The sequence below is a fragment of the Callorhinus ursinus genome, unplaced genomic scaffold (genome assembly GCF_003265705.2).
Source record: "Callorhinus ursinus isolate GAN/ISIS: 27379988/994484 unplaced genomic scaffold, GSC_fseal_2.0 scaffold4, whole genome shotgun sequence".
Taxonomy (NCBI): Eukaryota; Metazoa; Chordata; class Mammalia; order Carnivora; family Otariidae; genus Callorhinus; species Callorhinus ursinus.
The window spans coordinates 66,369,211-66,390,488 of NW_027397066.1; the positions used below are offsets into that span (position 1 = coordinate 66,369,211).

The following is a 21,278-nucleotide window of genomic DNA, read 5'->3' on the forward strand; positions in this document are numbered from 1 at the left end:
CAACAAGATAGAAGGAAACCGAGGTCTCGGTGACCTTGGACAGTTGAATCTGCCCCAGACCATCTGATTACACCTGTACTATTAGAAGAGAGAAGAAGAAACTTCTACTAGGAGCCACTGTACTTTAGGTTCTCTTTGTTAGAGCGGCTCAGCGTGTGGCTTAACCTCATTCACAACAGAATGGAAAGGTGCCAGAGGGAGACTCCAAAGGACTCCGGCAACACCCTAGAAAAGTCAACTCGCAGTTCACTTCAGCAAACAGGTTAGGAAATGACAGCCATCACACCAAGTGATGCCTCCTACTCCTTCTCCAGGAGAGGCCCAGATGCATCCCTGGAGTAGAGGAAGAGGCCTTTAGTACAGCCCAGCCCAGCCTGTCCACGGCGGACTTAGGCCAAATCCTCAATAGCTGGAGATACAGACTGCTGTCCCCACCAACCCTAGGCAGGGACAGCCCTGTCCTACCTTTTTCCCTCCACACTTCTCCACTCTGCATAGTTACCATTCTTGAGAACAGGCCAGGTCCAGTAAGGCGCAGGGTGATGCCGCTGCTGGGGGGCTGCATGTGAGGGTCAGGGGAGGGGAGTCCAGATCCCCAGAACAAAAGTCACAGCTGGGAAGAGGGAGAGAAATGTCCACGCCTGCCCTGGGTTTCTGGGGTCCAGGGGCCTCAGGGTGCAGCACCTCTCCTCCTGCGTGGCCCCCCTGGTGACAGAGCTCAGCCGGGCAGCTGCCAGTCACTAACAAATCCCAGCCACTGGCACCTGCTGCTGCTTGCCGATCTTACTGAAGAGTTCCATGTGCTGGACCGTGGTCTTTGCTGGGCTGTACGTGGCGTTGCTGTTCCCAGACTCTGTTCCCTGGTGCGTGTTTGCCTAGAAAACTCTGTAGGGACTTGAACAGCAAGCTCCAGCTGCTGCTGGCTACCACGCAGGGGCCATACTCTAGCCATAGAGATGCCTCAGACACTGGGCCCCATGGTGACTGTGTCCACCTTCACTAGGAGGTCACAGTGCTGGTAACAGCTACTCCAGGTCTCAATCTTGCTGGCCTTGGCACTCTGGAAGAAGCCCTTGAGTTTCACCATGAGCTCATCGAAGTTGTTGTCACAAATAAGGCAAGGGCCATTCTCAAAGGGTACTCTGAGTTGTGCATCATGTACATCAGCTTCCCAGCCTGACCTTGGCTGCCAAGAGTAGAGGCAGCTGTGGGGTAGGTCTCACAATCCAGACAAAATGTTCCTTGCTTCGCTGCCTCAAGCATCTCCAGTTTCCGGTGAGGGCCTCCACGGTCTGTGGGACACTCATGCCCTTAGCCACGGGCATCTGGGACACACAAGTCACACCCATGGTATTGAGCCAGTAGGGTGGCAGGTACAAACAGTTGAATCACAGTATTCCCTGGCTGCCCACAGTAAGTGAAGCCCCCTAATGCAAGGTTCTGTCGGGAAGGTTTTTCTCTTTGTTGTTAAACATTTTAGTTTCACCAAGATGTATCTCTGCATAGATTTCTCTATATTTTTCCTACTCGCAATTTGTTGGTATATTGAATCTGTAGATTGTATTTCATCACTTCTGGAAAAATTTCAGCCATTTTCTCTTCATATACTGACTCATTCTGTCTCTTTTACTTTTTTGGGGGGGTGCCCCCACCCCACAGGAAGAGTCTAAGTCTCCTCTGCCATCCCTGCCCCGTGCTCACCTTCTCAGTGGGCTGCTGTGGGAGCCTCTGTCTCTTCTAAAACCCCAATTAAACATGTTATGCCTACCTACTATAACCTTTATGTCACTGTTTCTCCATGGCAATTTTCATGCTTTTGTCTTTCCATGCTACATTTTGGGTAGCTTCTGTTCATCTATCCTTCAGTTTACTAATTCTTAACTTGTATCTTCTGTTTTTAGACCCATCCATCTTTGGTTTTTAATTTCATTTATTGTTTTATTTGTATCAGTTCTGTTTCTTTATCAGATCTACTGTATTGCTTTAATAGTTTCCTCTTCCCTGAGGTATTTTCAAGCTTGTATTTTATTTCAATGTAGTAAGCACGGAGACCTGGTATCTTCTGGGTTTGTTCATTGTGTTGATTCTCACTCATGGTGGATTTTAATTTCTTATGTATCGGTCATTATGTTTGAAAAAAACATTCGTGGAAACCATCAGAAATCTAGGGTGAAGAAATGATTTTCATTTGCTTTTTCCAGGCACTTGAGGCCCCTTACATGACTAGAACTATCTTAATCTAAATTCTGAGATTAAGGTTCCCTTAACTACCCAGGTGAGGAAACTGGGTTCTCAGGTCTTTTGGAAGCCCTTAGTTTAATGGGGGTGATTGGGGTATGAGAGTCTCCACCTGGGAGTGGCCTAGGCTTTTGACTTCTGTGCCCTTTGTCTGGTAAGGTCATCAAACCCAACTTTGAATGCCAGGCTTACTCTCTAGGTTTTGACCTTCTCTAAATTTTAGCCAGGTGAGCTTTTCATTATATTTTTAGTTCTTTTAAGAAGACTTAAAAATATATTTCATCCTGCTTGTGTTCAGAAGGATTAATTTGAATTACTTAGGCCATAGTCGGTGAAAACAGAATCAAGTATTAAATACTTTTTGAAAAAATGTCTAATGAAAATTTTATCTAATATAGATGTATATACCTGAGTACATATTCTTACCCTATTATGAGGAACATGCTAATGCATGGAAATATGAATATGTACTGCTAAATTAAAAAACAATATGATCTTAGGAGCATTTTATGGAATAATTTAAGAACTGACATCTTCATGTAAGGCATTTTCTTTTCTCATGGCAACAATTGGAGTTAATAAACTCTGACCATTGTTCTTAACCAAGTTATACTAAGAATTTGCATATCTTTTCCAGAATTGCCAAGAGAACAGTAATTAATGCCTGTGTATTTCCTGGCTGAGTGTCTGCTTGTTACTGTTAAAGGCAGAGGAGTGAAATTTGCCCCCTGGTGGCCTTAGTGAAGAGGATGATTTCATCAAGGGGCAAATATTTATACCCACAAGAATTTAAAAAGATTCAGATTAAACAACACTCGCCTGGTAGTACTGTGGCTCTTGGCTATGGGTCTGTGGCAAATCTCTGCACCTGCCACTAACACCAAGACCCTCCTCTCTTGGGGTTAAAGATAATAAAGAATCCCACTGTCAGCAGAGAACTGGATGTGAGATGATGTCCCCCAATTTGTCATTGTATTGGATGGGGAATAGAAGAAAAATAAAAATCCTTTTGATGTCTTTATCTTAGTGTTCTAAAACATCATGCTAATAGCAATTAAAATAACTTTAATTAAAAGAATAAGGGAAGGGGCGCCTTGGTGGCTCAGTTGGTTAAGCGACTGCCTTCGGCTCAGGTCATGATCCTGGAGTCCCGGGATTGAGTCCCGCATCAGGCTCCCTGCTCAGCAGGGAGTCTGCTTCTCCCTCTGACCCTCTTCCCTCTTGTGCTGTCTCTCATTCTCTCTCTCAAATAAATAAATAAAATCTTTAAAAAAAAAAAAAGAATAAGGGAGGACCTAGGCCAGGGTGAAGTTTTTCTGTTTTGACAGGCTCTAAATCCTAGTTTACATGGAATATAACTAAAGAATACATATATGAAAAACCTAGAAGTATATATTTCAAATGAGATCAAAGGTATAATTTGGAGGTCTTGTTTCTGATTAAGTCATTCAAAAGCAGGATTTAAAAAAATTTACATTGGGGCACCTGGGGGCTCAGTCGATCAAGCGTCTGCCTTCAACTCAGGGGCCTGGAATTGAGCCCCAAAGTGAACTACATCGGGCTCCCTGCTCAGTGGGGGAGCCTGCTTCTCCCTCTCCCTCTGCCACTCTCCCTGCTTGTGCTCTCTCGCTCTGTCAAGTAAAATCTTAAAAAAATTAAAAAAGGAATTTGAATTGTATTCATACTACAGGTACTTTAAAATCACTTTCCCCAAAATATGAAATACTCAAAAATGCATTTTCTTTTTCATTTCCAGTGATGTGGTCAGTGTAAAGTCCTAGGAAGCAGTAATGAAAATTCTTAAGACTTTTCAGTATTTTAGAAGTCTGATAGAAATCACATATTTTTAAAAATCTGCACAAGCTAATGAAAATATTGTTTCTTTGCTTTTAGCTGGTATTGTCGTTGATGGTATAATGCCAATTATCACTGTGGAGAATTCTGACAGCTATATATATATATATATATATATTTTAAGATTTTAAGTAATCTCTACACCCAACGTGGGGCTCGAACTTAGAATCCTAAGATCAAGAGTTGCATGCTCTACCGACTGAGCCAGCCAGATGCCCTATGTACCTTTTAATAGAAACGTCATCACATAATAAGCAATATATTTGGTAAGTATATAGCCATTCATAACACAGTCCAGGGGCGCCTGGGTGGCTCAGTCAGTTAGGCATCCGACTCTTGATTTTGGCTCAGGTCATGATTTCAGAGTTGTGAGATCGAGCCCCCCATTAGGCTCTGGGCAGGGCGTGGACCTTGCTTGAGATTCTCTCTCTCCCTCTGCCCTTCCCCTGCTCTCTCGCTCTCAAAAAAAAAAAAAAAAAAACTCAGAAAAAAATAAAAAAAAAAAAAAACCCCCCCCCCCCCCCCGCCCCAGTCTGTGAAAGAATGTATTTAAAGGATGTCCTGGTAATGAAAAATGTTGGAACTACCCTAAAATGCCATTTAGCCCCCACTATCACTGTTCTTTCATCCATCTATTTGCAACATCTATGGGAAACTTACGTCCTGTTCCAACTGTCTCATGGTTTAAGACAATTTAAATAATCCCATAGGACAGATCTCTCATGAGAATGGTTTGCTGCAGACTATCAAGACTCGTTTCATTAGAGGAAAAACAGTCAATTGTAACAAAAATCTTACTTTCCAACGAAGATCTCAGCACTTACAAATCAATTGTATTAAAGATTGCTGACCAATCTTCCTGGTGACAAAAGCTTCTGTTCAAAATCTAAGATTCAAGAGATGCTTAAGGTGCTAGAAATTGAAGATTCCAAAATGTTGTGAGTTGGTATTTCCAATTAGCTAATTTCTCCGATCGGAAAAACCAGGAGATTGATCAAAATTTTGCCCTAGGGCCTTTTGTGGGGTTGGTTACTCCTGTCTTTTAAAGCAATCACTCTGAGCGTTGACCAGCCAATACCCAAGTAGAGGACATCTGAAGAAACCCCTACCTGCAACTTCATCAAGAATAGCAAATTCAGTAAATTTTAGGCAGTTACCATAAAAGCCAACAACCTCAAGAGCCTTTTAAACTAGATGGCTTTCAAAGATATCACTTCTCTGAAACTACACTTAAAATATTTATGTATAGACATGCATCTTTTTTTTTTTTTTGGTCAGAATTCATTTTTGGTTAGATTCTCGAGAGATAACCACTACAGTAGCATAAGGAAACTTGTCTGCAAGATAGTGTTTCTTACATACTTCTAATTTGTGTTGGCCTTTGACAAACCCAAACCTTAAAACATTTGAAATTTCTGTATTTTAAGTAACAAATCCGAGTACACTGAATACCCTTTTCAAACTACAAAGCAGTCCCAACACCCTCTGAGATGGGAGATATACCTCCCCCCAAATGGAGGTACATCTTTTTTTGAATTTTCCAAAAGTAATCTCTATACCCAACATTGGGCTCAAACTTAAAACTCCGAGATCAAGGCACATGCTCCAGTAAGCCAACCAGGTGCCCAAGGGGTACACCTCTTAAATGAGTACTGAAAGAATAAAACCAGATTAAGCTGCCACTTAAACATAAATCAAGTCTTCAGAATGTACATTACTCTGTAATCCCAGAAAAGCACTATGCTCTACCCTAGTTTATAAAAAGCAGTGGTTGAGAAGTCAAAGGTGAATTTTTATTTCTTGCCATTCAACCAAAATTCGTTGAAATTCCACATCCAATTTTTAAACTATTTCAAGACAAAAATACAAAACCCCAACTAACCCTAGAAACCATATTTTTATGACAGTATTTTTGAATGACTTCATAGAAAAGGTTAACAAAAAAATTGCAGTACACCTGCAGTGTCCTTGAATCACTTTTAATCAGTGAAACTTAGCATCCTGTGGTTGACATCCTATCAAAAAGTCTTGGTAATGGGTAGTGATTAAATTTTCAGATATTAAAAATTAAGTATTAAAATTTACAATTAGCAAAAATCCAGTCCCTGTCACCATCAGGGAATGGAAGAAAAGCTCTGCTTATCCACGTTATTATCCCAACAGACATCTTAGTCTTAATCTTACAAACGTAACTATGAGACTGCAGAATAAAAGTTTCTATTATGAGTAACACCACACAGAACTCGGTCAAAACCATTCAGGAAACACATTTAACAAGATACACAGGCTCAGATACACAGGACCTCAGAATCTCCACCCTCACGCCTCCAATTAATTTGTCAAATTACTTAGTTCTAAATGAACACTCAGGATGACACCTTGATAACTATCGTTCATCCAAATGAAGTCCTACAGCTTAGCCTTGCTATATTTAAAATTTACATCAGTTGGCATTCATAGAACCTAAAATCTGAATTTAAAGTCCAAAGCCCTTTGGGGGAAAAAAACCCAAACGCATTCTTTCAGTTCTTCATAAATCTCAGACAATAATCTCTAGATGTAGTGTATTTCTTCAAAGTCATATATATCAAGACTTGACTGAAAAGTTTGGATTTTGTTTAAAAAGCCTTTATTCATTTTTGATCAGGGAAAGGACAATCTCAATGTCAACTTCTCACCTAATCATAAATTTGAACAGGATTCACTGCCTTAAAGACACTGCGCCTACAGATTTTGACAACAACTTAAAATGAAAATCTCCCTTGTTCCCTAAGGTTGCATGTTGAAATAATGAACAGTCCCTTGCAATAACCAACATTGGTACTTGGCCTAGGTTTAAGGTCAAATAGCAAAACAGGAGCAAAAGGAGGCCAAGTGCATTGTAACTTGATAGCCAGCAAGTACAAACATCATTGAACAAAGTTGCAGGCACCAAATAAACAAAAGGCAGGTTCATCGGCATAAAAAAATTTACATTTGTTTGAAGGTGAAGTCAACTACTTTGCCTGTGAACATGTATGCCAATCCTAGAGGCTAATGTGGAACCACAGAAAAACTTAAAAACCTTAAATCCAATTGCACTCAATGTAAAATTCAAAACTTGGGTTTACCCAGGAAATTCTCCCAAATCTAGAGCTAAAACTGCTTTTTGATGCACCAGGAAGATGTTTTAATGACTTAGTCACTTAGATTCGCATTGACATACATAAATTTAAAGTATACTTTTCCCTACTACTCCTTCCTATGTCTGAATCTGGGTATGCTTACCTACCTAGCTCATGCACTAATGCATTAAAAATGAAATCTACTACCATGACCTTTTCTAAGAACTCACATCACGTTAACAGTTAACACCCAATATAGCTTCCTAAAAATGCCCCAATAGAAAACATTTTGTTCAGTTTGGTGCTTGCTGTGACAATACTAGCAAAATACAACTAATCCCCTCAGCCACTACTTCAAATCCCTCAATCTAACTTTTGCTCAAATTTTAACCTCATACCCATCTGCCAAAATGTTTGTTAAAATTTAACTGCTTTTTTCAACTGTAGCTCCTATACAGTTTAACAGGACCTTTTCCCTGGGTATATCTGGACATTTTAATCAAGAAAACAAAGTCGTGGTATTATTAGCCAGAGCTCTTTCTAGCAGACCACTGATTCTGATTTAGCCTATCTTTAATAAATGGCTTCCCAGAGACAGGAACAAAGCACAGTCTTTTCTATTCATGAAAGGAGCTACCAACATGCTTTGTGCCAGAAAGGTGCACTTTCCCAAGACATAGTCCAGAAGATTCATGGTCTGCTAGAAAGCTTCCACTAATGACAACCCTATGACAAGGTCTCCAGATATACAGAAATGTTAAAGGTGTGACAGAAACCTCATTTAGCAGGGAAATGAAGCCTTAGATATTATACATCTAACAAAAATGGGGAACAGGGGGACACTGTAGCTGGCTATTCATAAAGGACCACAGTTTCTCCCTATGGACCAATACTCCCTACAAAATAAACTGTGCCTTAATTATTGCTTATTTTAAATTACACTTTTACAGAGCTATTTAGTACCTGACGCAGAAAAACAATCACATAAGGAAGCATTTATTTGAGGTTTAACATGGAATCATACAAATAAAATTTGTATAAACACAAATCCACATCGAGTCATAACACAGATAGCAAAAGACAAAGTAAAAACAAAGAAAACTAATTGGCGGCTATATACAGTTGGACAGTTGTGTCTTGTACACTAGAAAGTCTTTTACAAAATAATCATCTTAGATCAACAGAAGACCAATCTTCAATGTCGTCCTGCAAGATGGGTTAACTTTAGCAATCTCCTCCTAAAAACAAAAACAAAATAGCAATTAGATTTGTGCAACTCTGAAAGCTTTCAAAGGTCCATTTTCATGAATTGTTTTAAGTCCTCAATTTATTCTTTTCTTCAATAATTAAAGATCACATGCATATTCAGTGGCAAAATGTTAATTTGGGTCATTAATAAATTCACCCTGTAGTTCCCAAATGATACCATATTTAAATTCAGTTAAGGAACTGGGGAATGCAATCTTCCCATATTCACAGGTTGAACTGTGCTAGATTAAGGTCTACTAGAAGTATCTCTAGTAAGCCAAAAAAAACACTCTTACAAAAATGAATTTCTAATAGGCTTATTATATCGTAAGACAACAAATTTCTGTGTGCATATGATCTTTAATTTATATCCCAGATTTTAAAGTTCTTGTTTTGGTTTGTAGATTTCACTATTAGCTATAAAAAGAAAAAGCAAGCATTAAATCTTAAAGAATGAACACTTAAAATGAGGCTCCACAATTGAAATACAACACTAAACAGAAGACCAAAATGATTAAGCTGTAAAAAGGCATTTATGTACTTTAACTCCTGTAAAAAACCATTTAAGTTAAGTTTAGACACTTAATCTTCAAAAAGATTAAAAAAGAAGCCAAAGTCTGAAGTTTTCCACTTTAATCTTTACGCTGGTACATGAAGTTGGAAGAGACCATACCACAGGACAGCGTTTTCTGGTGTATGCCTTGCGCTCTGCCCGCAACGTGCGACCCCCAGAGATAGACGTGGTCAGGGTGACACACGGCCTGCAATGAAGTTCCCGCTGGCGGGTACAAACAAGGTATAATGTCAGAGTTAGAAGACAACATTCTTGTTTTCCTTAAGTTGTACCCATTTCAGTACTTTACCTGTTAATAGTTCTAAAAAAGTTTAATTATTCCTCTAGACCACCTGGTACACAAAGCAAACAGAAAAACTCTTAAGTTTTTCTGTAGTACTAAAGAAAGTGAGATAAGACTTTAAAGTTAAAGATCTATAGACACTTTAGGCAAAAGAGGCTCATAAAGCAATTAAAAAGTTAACAATTTAGTAAAAACAGACTACATAATATTGTTTTTACTTATTTTTCATTTGTCTATTGATCTTTAAATTAAATTAGACATTTCCACTGGTTTCTTGTACTCTTACACACACCTGTTTTCTCCAACATCCTCCTTTAGTATGGCTGGTAATTGTTTTGGTGATTGCCACCCCCTCGAGACGCCTTGCCGTAAGTGCTCTGTTGCCCTAGTTTGGAAACACACAAAAATTTTATTAAAATAGTTTTCTATGAAATGGTTTCATTATAAATACTTTAAAAAGCTATTAAACATGTACAATTCTGCATGCCAAATGTTAAAATTATCAGATTATCTTAGATAGGCATTATAAACTAGTCACGTATCACATATTCTAAAACATTTCTAACCACCAAAGTTTTTACGTTAGTATAATCACCCGGTAACTATCAAATGCCTAAAAGCTTAACTCCAACACTTCAAGAACAGAAAACCCACACACAAACAATTTCAGAACAGGATTGTACTTTAACATGGAATTTTAATACCATTGGTTTATGAAATTAAGTTAAATATTCTTACCACTGTAGTCTGCATATCCCTGTCCATATCCATAGTTCCCATAGTTATACCCAGTATAATCATAGCCGCCATAGCCACTATAGTTTTGATCACCACCATAGGCACTATTGTAATTTCCATATCCTTGATCATAATAGTTATTAAATCCTTGGTTCCAGTTTTGGCCCTGACCTGAAACAATGCACAATGATTGTTAGATTAACAACTTCTGATCCCGATCCTAACACAAAATGTTGTGTTCCTGTCCCTCACTCTGAAAATCTTGAACAGGTGGAATGAACATCTATATAGTCATCTAAGAAAATTATCATTCCAGTTGTCACAAAAGGGGGCAGAAAGTCCAATTGTGCCAATTATCAAGCTTCCTAAATTTAATGGAAAAATCAGAACAAAGGTGAAGACAGGTAGGCTGTTTAGTTTTAAAACAAGAACTCCTGCTCCAAAAAACCCAGCATGCCATGGTGTTATATAACCTTAACTACATTAAATCGGTATTACTTTCTCATTAAAAACGACACTGTCAGAGAGACCATTCTTCGAAGAGGTGAAACCGTAAACTAAGTAACAAAAACCCATCCACTAACTTGAGCATTTTTTATGTTGAAAATCTGGCTTTACTTTCTCATGAGCTTATTCCCATTTTGCAGTTTATAGCTTAAACCAAGAAATCATTTTCAAAGGATTAAATTCCGAAGAATTAAGCCTCACCTCGTCCACGACCCCTAGTACCACCTCGTCCACCAGCTGCAGCACCTCTTCCTCCTTTTTGTTGTTGCTGTTGCTGCCTGTATACCTCTTTGGGTTGTGCAACTTTGATTTCACACTATAAGCACATTAAAACAACTTTTTTACTGTAACGTCAAGCCATTTTATTCTTCTCAAAACAAACAGAAATCTCATCTGAAGAAAACAAAACAAACCACCTTCAAATTTTCATTTAATAGAAACAAAATGGCTTTACCTTCCCAGAACCAATTTGATGATATCTGCTTTCTAACAATTTCTTTACTGGCTCTTCGTCTGTATATGTAATAAAACAAAATCCTCTTCTTTCATTTGTTTTTGTATCCATGGGAAGTTCAATATTTTCAATCTGAAATCAAGAAGCACACTCGAGATCATCCAGCAATGATAAAAGCTACCAGAAGGTATAATAACACCAAAAGTCCCCGGTCCCTTTCAAGTGTCATGTAACATGCTGCACATTACTGTAGTCAGATTGCTTCTGTACAGAAACTCGTATTTTATTATCAACATCGCACCACAAACATTCATCTGTGAAGCAGAGAACAAAACTTAATTTTATTATTTTGTACCTAACAGATGCCACTGGTTAAGTCCAAGCACTGACCACCCCAAAGCACCTGTGTTTTGGCCAAAATAAATTAAGATGTTTGTTTCCATCGTAGGATAGAAAAGACAGCGATTAAGGTACAGTTACTTGAAAGGACCTGAGCAATTAATTTAACCTCTTCCTCACCTGACAAATCAATTTGTTCTGTAAAAAGCTGGGGATTAACATTACATAAACACACCAAGTATGAAACACATATAAATGTAATCATAGAGCGCACCTCTCCAAAGGCTCCAAAATATTCTTTAATTTGTTCTTCAGAAGTATCTGGGCTCAATCCACCCACAAAAACCTTTTTGGGGGGTTCTTTCCCTTTTAAAGCTTTGGCCCTTTTGGGGTCTATCAATTTGCCATCCAATTTGTGTTCTTTCAGTTCCAAGACCTAGAAGACAAATGTATTTAATTTGACAATATACAACCAAACCCCCAATTTGCAAAAAAAGCACACAGAAGCAGCACAATGCAAAGTACCTGCTCCTACCTTATCAACACTAGCAGCATCTTTGAAAAGCACAAATCCAAATCCTCTTGATCTTCCAGTCACTGGATCTGTTTTTATTGTACAGTCTACAACTTCCCCAAATCGAGACAAATATTCAGTCAGATCTTTCTTGCTCGTATCCCAGCTCAAGCCTCCAATAAACATTTTACTAGAAATAAAGTTGTTTTTTTTAAAAAAGATTAGCAGCACCTCAAGGATTACTTCAGTTCTGTAATTACGTTTAACTACGAAATTAACAAGGAGGGAGGCGTTTCACCGTATATCCAAGTAATTCAATACGTGTCTACACATCCCATACAAACAAAAGACCACAAAACCCCCCAAATTCCATCGAGATCACTTATTCGAAACAGTGGACAGCTTGCTCACCATACTGCATAATACGAAATTTAAACGAGGCCAACAAAGTTAGTTCTACATCGATTTAGTTTTAAAAATCCAACTTCCTAACCTGATCCCTCACAACTTCGGTCCGCCCCCTTCCACAGCTGTCAAGGCTATGTTCCACCTAAAGTACTCATAGCGCGTTCTGGGGATCCGGGTACCAGTCACACACTGATTCCCAAACTAAGAATTTCCTAAACTCTCCCCAGTAAAACTGTGCGGGGGCCCTAGCACAGACACAATAAAAAGGCGGCGGCAGCTGCAGCATGTGGCGCAGCGATGCCGGCCCCTCCCCCTCGGGCCCCACGCGGCGCCTGCGCACTCGGGACACAGACGCCGCCGCCCTCCTCCTCCAACTCCCCCGCCCTTCCCCCACCTTCCGCGGGCCTCTCGAGTCACCCCCTCCGTCTCCTACTTTCCTCTTCCCCCCAAGCTATTGCGGCCTAGCGGGCACGCGGGGAATCGACTCGGGGCAAGAACCGGGGCAGCACGCGGCTCCCGAGGGATGAAGGGCGCGTGCGGCGCGCTGGGGGAGGGGGAAGAGAGGAGAAGCGTGCGGTACCCGTCATCCTGCTGATTCTTGCTCGCGTTGATCTTGGATCCCTCTGCGAATTCCTCTATGTTGCTGTACTCGTTCATGTCCTCCATGGTGGCGGAGTTGTCGGCCGGGGGGTGCTGGCGCGCAGTCCGGGTCGCGGCAGCAGCGGCGGCGGAGCGTTGTATGGAGCTGGATTTAAAATGGCGGCGGAAGAGATCCGGGCGCCGCCTGCGCCCTCCCTTTATAGCCGCCCCGCCCGCCAATCGGGAGGGCTGCTGGGCGGTGACGTGGCGCTGGGCCCGGCGCGCCCCCTGCCGGGCGGAGCTGGAAGCGAGCGAAGGGAGGAGCGGGGCGAGCTGCCGCGGCGCCCGCGGCCGCCAATGGGAAAGGCTGCGGGAGGCTAAAGTAGCGGGAGCGGAGGGGAACAATGGCGGCGGCACATGGGAAAGCCGGGGCGGGACCTCCATCGCGGCCCTCCCGGTGAGAAGCGAGGTCGTGGGTGAGGGGACGCGGGCTTAAGATGAGAGAAGCGTCAGAAGAGAAAAACGAAGGGGCGAAAAGTCCTGGGGTCAAAAATCCCGAGCAGCGCCGTCGCAGGGCCACAGTCCCTCTTGTCTTGAGAGCCTTTGTCTCTGGCGTCCGGTCCAGCCCACTCCTAGTAAAGAGCCGTCAACCCCGCCTTTTTCCAAAGCCCTCGGTCCCCCAGTACGGACTGCTGCGGTGGCGGCTGTTGCTATCGATTAGCACCGTGGCCGGGTTGCTCCGGAAAAAAGGCGGACTGCGACCGGCGCCGGCGGCTGAGACAGCAAGCGCGCCCGCCCGCCCGTCTGCCGCGCGCACGCGTGTTTTGTCCTCGAGCTGGCTGGAACCAGCCGAACAGGAAGCGGGCACGCGGCGGCCCCTCCGGGCAGCGGCGCGGCGCGGGTGCCTCTTCCGCTACCGCGGCAGGCCTCCCTAACCGATCGGCCGGAGCCCGGGCCAACGCAGTCAGGCAAACCAGTCCCGGCACGGCCTCTTTTGCTGGCTGAGGACGGGAGGAGGGGCGCGAGCCCGATCAGGTTACTGTAAATATGCAAAAGCGGAGGCAGTGGGCGGGGAGGGGGCTAGGTGCCGTAGAGGGCAAGGGGCACTCACATCCCCGGCGCGCCACTCGCGGGGCTCCTTTCTGCACGTGCCCCGGGCCTCTCCCGCTCGCTCAACCAGTCTGCGAAGAGCGCGCGCGCGCCCGCGCACCCGGCTCCCGCGTTCGCTTCTTTGTTCCCGCCCACGCGAGGCCCATTTTGACGGATCGGGTTCGAGGCTCTCTGGTGGCCAATCGGCGTCGGCGCCTTTACCTCCCCCCACCCCTTCGGAACTCCGCCAGGGCCGCCCCCTTTCCCTGCCCACGTGGTCTCGGCCTCCGGCCCTAGGCAGCTAGGTAGTTCAGGGCCCCTGTGCTGCCGTCTTATCCACCTTCGGGGGAGCGGAGGTGGCCCTGTTCCTCGTGCTTCGGGCCGCACGCGGCTGCCGGGTGGGAGATTTTTGCGGGGCTGTCGGAAGCCCAGGACTGTGCTGGGGGCGCAGTGTGCGCCGCCCTCCGCCCTTTCTTCCAGTAGGCCGATTCCGGTAGTTGCATCCGGTAGGGAAATGGTCGTGCTTTCCGTGCCCGCCGAAGTCACTGTGATCCTGTTAGATATCGAAGGTACCACAACCCCGATTGCTTTCGTGAAGGTGAGGGGCGGAAGGGAGCGGGGAAGTGACTTGTGCTTAAAAGCAATTAAAAAACATTTTTAAAAAAGTGTTGCATACCTTGTACCAGAGACATGAGGCGTAGGAGAGGCGGTGTTGTGGCTTTGAACCCGCTGTGGGGTGGGGGGAAGTAGTGCGGCGGGTTGCGGGGATGCTTTTCGTCACCGTACTCTGTTCGTCCTCCCCAGTCCCTGCCCTTGGTTCATGTAGATGGGTGGGAAAGGGGTGGAGATGGTGGCGAAAAAGGGCGGAGGAGGCAGATCCGCCCGGGTGGGGAGAGGGGACGTGGGCGCCCCCCACCGGCCAGGTGTGCGCCCCGTCGTCCCGCAGGTGAGCGCCTGCTTGGCTCTGGGTTGGGCCCATCTAGGCGGCGGCCGCGATGCAGTGGTCCTGGAGGCTTCTAGTCCCGCAAAACGTAGACTGAAGGGTCAAGATGACTTTTCAGTTAGCCCTGGTATCTTGGGCCGTGGTGGTTACTCTTCGCCGAACCCTCCTACTCCTGCTATTAGTGTGCCGAACTGCACTCTGTGTTATTGGGCTAGACACTGCGGAACGCTGTGCTGATTTATTAAGCTATAAAACAAACATGTCTAGATTCCGTTCATTTTCCTTTTAAAACCACGGAAAGTTGAACCTCTTATCCAGAACCTCTATCGTAGCCTCTGTCACTCATTAACTAATTGTCTACACCTAATTCGTAAACTTATAGCTCTGCATTATAGCAGGGCTTTAAAAAAAAAAAACACCTGTATTCTATCAATGAATATTAAATACTAATATAATTTTAAAAAGAATTTCTCGGGCCTAGTCGACGCTTTATTCGACTTAATAACGGTTTAAGATGAAAGCATTAACTAGGAGGGTTTGCATACAATAATAGATATTGTTTACAATGTAGGGAAAAACCATCTTCCAACAAATTGAGCAGTCTGAGTTTAAAATTTTTTTAAGTTAGTTTTATTTTTTTTTAAGGTTTTGTTTATTTGAGAGAGAGAGAGCACATGAGAAGGGGGAGAGTCAGAGGGAGAAGCAGACTCCCCGCTGAGCAGGGAGCCCGATGCGGGACTCGATCCTGGGACTCCAGGATCGTGACCTGAGCCGAAGGCAGTGGCTTAACCAACTGAGCCACCCAGGCGCCCTAAGTTAGTTTTATTTTTAAAATTGCCTGTGAAGAATGATTTTTTTTGATGTGGATTATAATGTAAAATCAGTGTACACTTTTAGGACTCCAATATAACAACCACTTACACATTTTCGAAAGAATCACAATACCGTATTAGCACAAGTTCTTAAGAAATGTAGTTTGACATTTTTTTCTGTTTTTAATTACACCAGAGGACTCTGCAGAAATAGTCAGGATTGACCAAATGCTGGTAATGGAGTTGACTTTTTTCTTAATGACTGACAGAATAACTGCTTTCTCAGGGTTTTCAGAGAGAAAAGGATTCCTCATCTTTGTGGGTTATAGTTCACAGCTTATTAACTTCACCAGGGATAATAACAGGAGAGGTAGTGATGCGGCATAAGATCATGTACCATTCTTGGAAAGTTGATTAGGGACTAGGATACCTCATGCAGATCAGTTTTGTAACAAAACATAGGTGCCTCTCCCTCCTCTCCAGTCCCAGCCAATCCTTTCTTTTGTCAGATGACATGAGCCACTTCTTGACATCTTCGTTACGGTAGATTTATCCTGACATTTTTCTGAGAGTTAAAATGTCTTCATGGCCTAAATAGATTTTTTTTTTTTTTGAGTTTGACACTGATCTGTAGGTAAAGTCAAGGCAGGCTGCAAAAAATGATTTCGGGGGGGGGTTTGTTTATTTTTTAAATTTTATTTAATTATGTTAATCACTATACATTACATCATTAGTTTTTGATGTAGTGTTCCATGACTCATTGTTTGCGTATAACACTCAGTGCTCCATGCAGAACGTGCCCTCTTTAATACCCATCACCAGGCTAACCCATCCCCCCACCCCCCTCCCCTCTAGAACCCTTTTTGTTTCTCAGAGTCCATAGTCTCTCGTGGTTTGTCTCCCCCTCTGATTTCCCCCCTTCATTTTTCCCTTCCTACTATCTTTTTTGTTTTTTAACATGTAATGTATTATTTGTTTCAGAGGTACAGGTCTGATTCAACAGTCCTACACAGTTCGCAGTGCTCACCATAGCACATACCCTCCCCAGTGTCTATCACCCAGGCACCCCATCCCTCCCACCCCACCCCCACTCCAGCAACCCTCAGTTTGTTTCCTGAGACTAAGAATTCCTCATATCATTGAGGTCATATGATACATGTCTTTCTCTGATTGACTTATTTTGCTTAGCATAATACCCTCTAGTTCCATCCACATCGTTGCAAATGGCAAGATTTATTGTTTTTTTTTTTGATGCCTGCATAATATTTCATTGTATATATATACCACATCTTCTTTATCCATTCATCTGTTGATGGACATCTTGGCTCTTTCCATAGTTTGGCTATTGTGGACATTGCTGCTATAAACATTGGGGTGCACGTACCCCTTCGGGTCCCTACATTTGTATCTTTGGGGTAAATACCCAGTAGTGCAATTACTGGGTCATACGGTAGCTCTATTTTGAACTGTTTGAGGAACCTCCATACTGTTTTCCAGAGTGGCTGCACCAGCTTGCATTCCCACCAACAGTGTAGGAGGGTTCCCCTTTCTCCGCATCCTCGCCAACATCTGTCCTTTCCTGACCTGTTAATTTTAGCCATTCTGACTGGTGTGAGGTGGTATCTCATTGAGGTTTTGATTTGGATGTCCCTGATGCTGAGCATTGTTGAGCACTTTTTCATGTGTCTGTTGGCCATTTGGATGTCTTTGGAAAAATTTCTGTTCATGTCTTCTGCCCATTTCGTGATCGGATTATTTGTTCTTTGGGTGTTGAGTTGGTAAGTTCTTTATAGATTTTGGATACTAGCCCTTTATCTGATAGTCATTTGCAAATATTTTCTCCCATTCTGTCGGTTGTCTTTTGGTTTTGTTGACTGTTTCCTTTGCTGTGCAGAAGCTTTTTATCTTGATGAAGTCCCAATAGTTCATTTTTGCCCTTGCTTCCCTTGCCTTTGGCGATGTTTCTAGGAAGAAGTTGCTGCGGCTGAGGTCGAAGAGGTTGCTGCCTGTGTTCTCCTCTAGGATTTTGATGGACTCCTGTCTCACATTTAGGGCTTCCATCCGTTTTGAGTCTACTTTTGTGTGTGGTGTAAGGAAATGGTCCAGTTTCATTCTTCTGCACATAGCTGTCCAATTTTCCAAATTTTCCATTTCTTGAAGAGACTGTCTTTTTTCCATTGGACATTCTTTCCTGCTTTGTTGAAGATTAGTTGACCATAGAGTTGAGGGTCCATTTCTGGGCTCTCTATTTTGTTCCATTGTTCTATGTGCCTGTTTTTGTGCCAGTACCATGCTGTCTTGATGATTACGGCTTTGTAATAGAGCCTGAAGTCCGGAATTGTGATGCCACCAGCTTTGCTTTTCTTTTTCAACACTCCCCTGTTATTCGGGGTCTTTTCTGGTTCCATACAAATTTTAGGATTATTTGTTCCATTTCTTTGAAAAAAGTGGATGATATTTTGATAGGGATTGCATTAAATGTGTAGATTGTTTATGAGCATGGAACATTTTTCCATTTCTTTGTGTCTTCCTCAATTTCTTTCATGAGTATTTTATAGTTTTCTGAGTATAGATTCTTTGCCTCTTTGGTTAGATTTATTCCTAGGTATCTTACGGTTTTGGGTGCAGTTGTAAATGGGATCGACTCCTTAATTTCTCTTTCTTCTGTCTTGTTGGTGTATAGAAATGCCACTGATTTCTGTGCATTGATTTTATATCCTGCCACTTTACTGAATTCCTGTATGAGTTCTAGCAGTTTTGGGGTGGAGTCTTTTGGGTTTTCCACATAAAGTATCATATCATCTGCAAAGAGTGAGAGTTTGACTTCTTCTTTGCCGATTCGGATGCCTTTCATTTCTTTTTGTTGTCTGATTGCTGAGGCTAGGACTTCTAATACTATGTTGAACAGCAGTGGTGATAGTGGACATCCCTGCCGTGTTCCTGACCTTAGGGGGAAAGCTCTCAGTTTTTCCCCATTGAGAATGATAATTCGCTGTGGGTTTTTCATAGATGGCTTTTATGATATTGAGGTGTGTATCCTCTATCCTACTATACTGTGAAGAGTTTTAATCAAGGAAGGATGCTGTACTTCGTCAAATGCTTTTCTGCATCTATTGAGAGGATTATATGGTTCTTCTTTCTTTTATTAATGTATCACATTAATTGATTTGCAGATGTTGAACCAGCCTTGCAGCCCAGGAATAAATCCCACTTGGTCGTGGTGAATAATCCTTTTAATGTACTGTTGGATCCTATTGGCTAGTATTTTGGTGAGAATTTTTCCATCCATGTTCATCAGGGATATTGGTCTGTAATTCTCCTTTTTGATGGGGTCTTTGTCTGGTTTTGGAATCAAGGTAATGCTGGCCTCATTAAATGAGTTTGGAAGTTTTCCTTCCATTTCTATTTTTTGGAACAGTTTCAGAAGAATAGGTATATTAATTCTTTAAATGTTTGGTAGAATTCCCCTGGGAAGCCATCTGGCCCTGGGCTCTTGCTTGTTGGGAGGTTTTTGATGACTGCTTCAGTTTCCTTCGTGGTTATAGGTCTGTTCAGGTTTTCTATGTTTTCCTGGTTCAGTTTTGGTAGTTTATACATCTCTAGGAATGCATCCATTTCTTCCAGATTATGTAACTTGCTGGCATATAGTTGCTCGTAATATGTTCTTATAGTTGTTTGTATTTCTTTGCTGTTGGTTGTGATCTCTCCTCTTTCATTCATGATTTTATTTATTTGGGTCATTTCTCTTTTCTTTTTGATAAGTCTGGCCAGGGGTTTATCAGTCTTGTTAATCCTTTCAAAGAACCAGCTCCTCGTTTCATTGATCTGTTCTACTGTTCTTTGGGTTTCTATTTCATTGATTTCTGCTCTGATCTTTATTATTTCTCTTCTCCTGCTGGGTTTAGGCTTTATTTGTTGTTTTTTCTCCAGCTCCTTTAGGTGTAGGGTAGGTTGTGTATTTGAGACCTTTCTTGTTTCTTGAGAAAGGCTTATATTGCTATATACTTTCCTCTTAGGACTGCCTTTGCTGCATCCCAAAGATTTTGAACAGTTGTGTTTTCATTTTCATTTGTGTCCATGAATTTTTTTTAATTCTTCTTTAATTTCTTGGTTGACCCATTCATTCTTTAGTAGGATGCTCTTTAGCCTCCATGTATTTGAGTTCTTTCCGACTTTCCTCTTGTGGTTGAGTTCTAGTTTCAAAGCATTGTGGTCTGAAAATATGCAGGGAATGATCCCAATCTTTTGGTACCGGTTGAGACCTGATTTGTGACCTAGGATGTGATCTATTCTGGAGAATGTTCCATGGGCACTAGAGAAGAATGTGTATTCGTTGCTTTGGGATGGAATGTTCTGAACATATCTGTGAAGTCCATTTGGTCCAGTGTTTCATTTAAAGTCTTGATTTCCTTGCTGATCTTTTGCTTAGATAACCTGTCTGTTTCAGTGAGGGGGGTGTTAAAGTCCCCTACTATTATTGTATTGTCGTTGATGGGTTTCTTTGCTTTTGTTATTAATTGGCTTATATAGTTGGCTGCTCCCATGTTAGGGGCATAGATATTTACAATTGTTAGATCTTCTTGTTGGATAGACCCTTTAAGTAGGATATAGTGTCCTTCCTCATCTCTTATTACGGTCTTTGGTTTAAAATCTAATTTGACTGATACAAGGATTGCCACTCCAGCTTTCTTTTGGTGTCCATTAGGATGGTAAATGGTTTTCCACCCCCTCGCTTTCAATTTGGGGGTGTCTTTGGGTCTAAAATGAGTCTCTTGCAGGCAGCATATCGATGGGTCTTGCTTTTTATCCAATCTGATAGCCTGTGTCTTTTGATTGGGGCATTTAGCCCATTTACATTCAGGGTAACTATTGAAAGATACGAATTTAGTGCCATTGTATTGCCTGTAAGGTGACTGTTACTGTATATTTTCTTGTTCCTTTCTGGTCTGTGTTACTTTGAGGCTCTCTCTTTGCTTAGAGGACCCCTTTCAATATTTCTTCTAGGGCTGGTTCCGTGTTTGCAAATTCCTTTAGTTTTTGTTTGTCCTGGAAGCTTTTTATCTCTCCTATTTTCAATGACAGCCTAGCTGGATATAGTATTCTTGGCTGCATATTTTTCCTATTTAGTGCTCTGAATATATCATGCCAGTCCTTTCTGACCTGCCAGGTCTCTGTGGATAGGTCTGTTTCCAGTCTAACGTTTCTACCATTGTAAGTTACAGATCTCTTGTCCCAAGCTGCTTTCAGGATTTTCTCTTTGTCTCTGAGACTCGTAGGTTTTCCTATTAGATGTCGGGGTGTTGACCGATTTTTATTGATTTTGAGGGGGGTTGTCTGTGCCTCCTGGATTTTGATGCCTGTTTCCTTCCCCATATTAGGGAAGTTCTCTGCTATAATTTGCTCCAATATACCTTCTGCCCCTCTTTCTCTTTCTTCTTCTTCTGGGATCCCACTTATTCTAATATTGTTTCGTCTTATGGTATCACTTATCTCTCGAATTCTGCCCTCGTGATCCAGTAGTTGTTTATCTCTCTTTTTCTCAGCTTCTTTATTCTCCATCATTTGGTCTTCTATATCACTAATTCTCTCTTCTG

At 42.2% G+C, this 21,278-nt stretch overlaps 2 protein-coding genes and 1 pseudogene across 11 annotated transcripts in view; 1 reads left to right on the top strand and 2 right to left on the bottom strand.

The window, feature by feature from the left end:
- Positions 1–740: 740 nt before the first annotated feature.
- LOC112835526 (mediator of RNA polymerase II transcription subunit 20 pseudogene) lies at positions 741–1,349 on the bottom strand (annotated as a pseudogene).
- A 5,355-nt stretch (positions 1,350–6,704) lies between these two features.
- Positions 6,705–13,739, bottom strand: HNRNPDL (heterogeneous nuclear ribonucleoprotein D like). Of its 5 annotated transcripts, XR_003211268.2 has the most exons (9): positions 12,842–13,739; positions 11,875–12,043; positions 11,614–11,775; positions 11,001–11,132; positions 10,748–10,862; positions 10,040–10,210; positions 9,594–9,686; positions 9,118–9,222; positions 6,705–8,434 (listed from the first exon to the last, which is right to left on the bottom strand). XR_003211268.2 is itself a non-coding variant. In XM_025887122.2 (8 exons), exons 1-7 carry the CDS (start codon positions 13,282–13,284, stop codon positions 9,616–9,618), a joined length of 1,263 nt encoding a protein of 420 aa, XP_025742907.1. In that variant the 5' UTR covers positions 13,285–13,739; the 3' UTR covers positions 6,705–8,434; positions 9,594–9,615. The 5 variants fall into 5 exon arrangements, 3 of the variants coding, with proteins under 3 accessions (XP_025742907.1, XP_025742906.1, XP_073747959.1); XR_003211267.2 differs by having other exon boundaries at positions 9,118–9,686; XM_025887122.2 differs by lacking the exon at positions 9,118–9,222.
- Positions 13,740–13,856: 117 nt separating this feature from the next.
- The window catches only part of ENOPH1 (enolase-phosphatase 1), a 39,955-nt gene continuing 32,533 nt past the window's right edge, over positions 13,857–21,278 (top strand). For 2 of the 6 annotated variants that reach the window (XM_073891859.1, XM_025887124.2), the window contains exon 1: positions 14,170–14,498. Coding sequence is in view for 1 of the 6 variants with exons in the window: in XM_025887123.2 (XP_025742908.1) it covers positions 14,444–14,527 (84 nt within the window). In the remaining 5 variants the exon portion in view is untranslated. Of the gene's footprint in view, positions 13,882–14,169; positions 14,528–21,278 lie in introns of those variants that run through there. The other 4 variants (XM_073891863.1, XM_073891861.1, XM_073891862.1 and 1 more) reach the window with 4 other exon arrangements.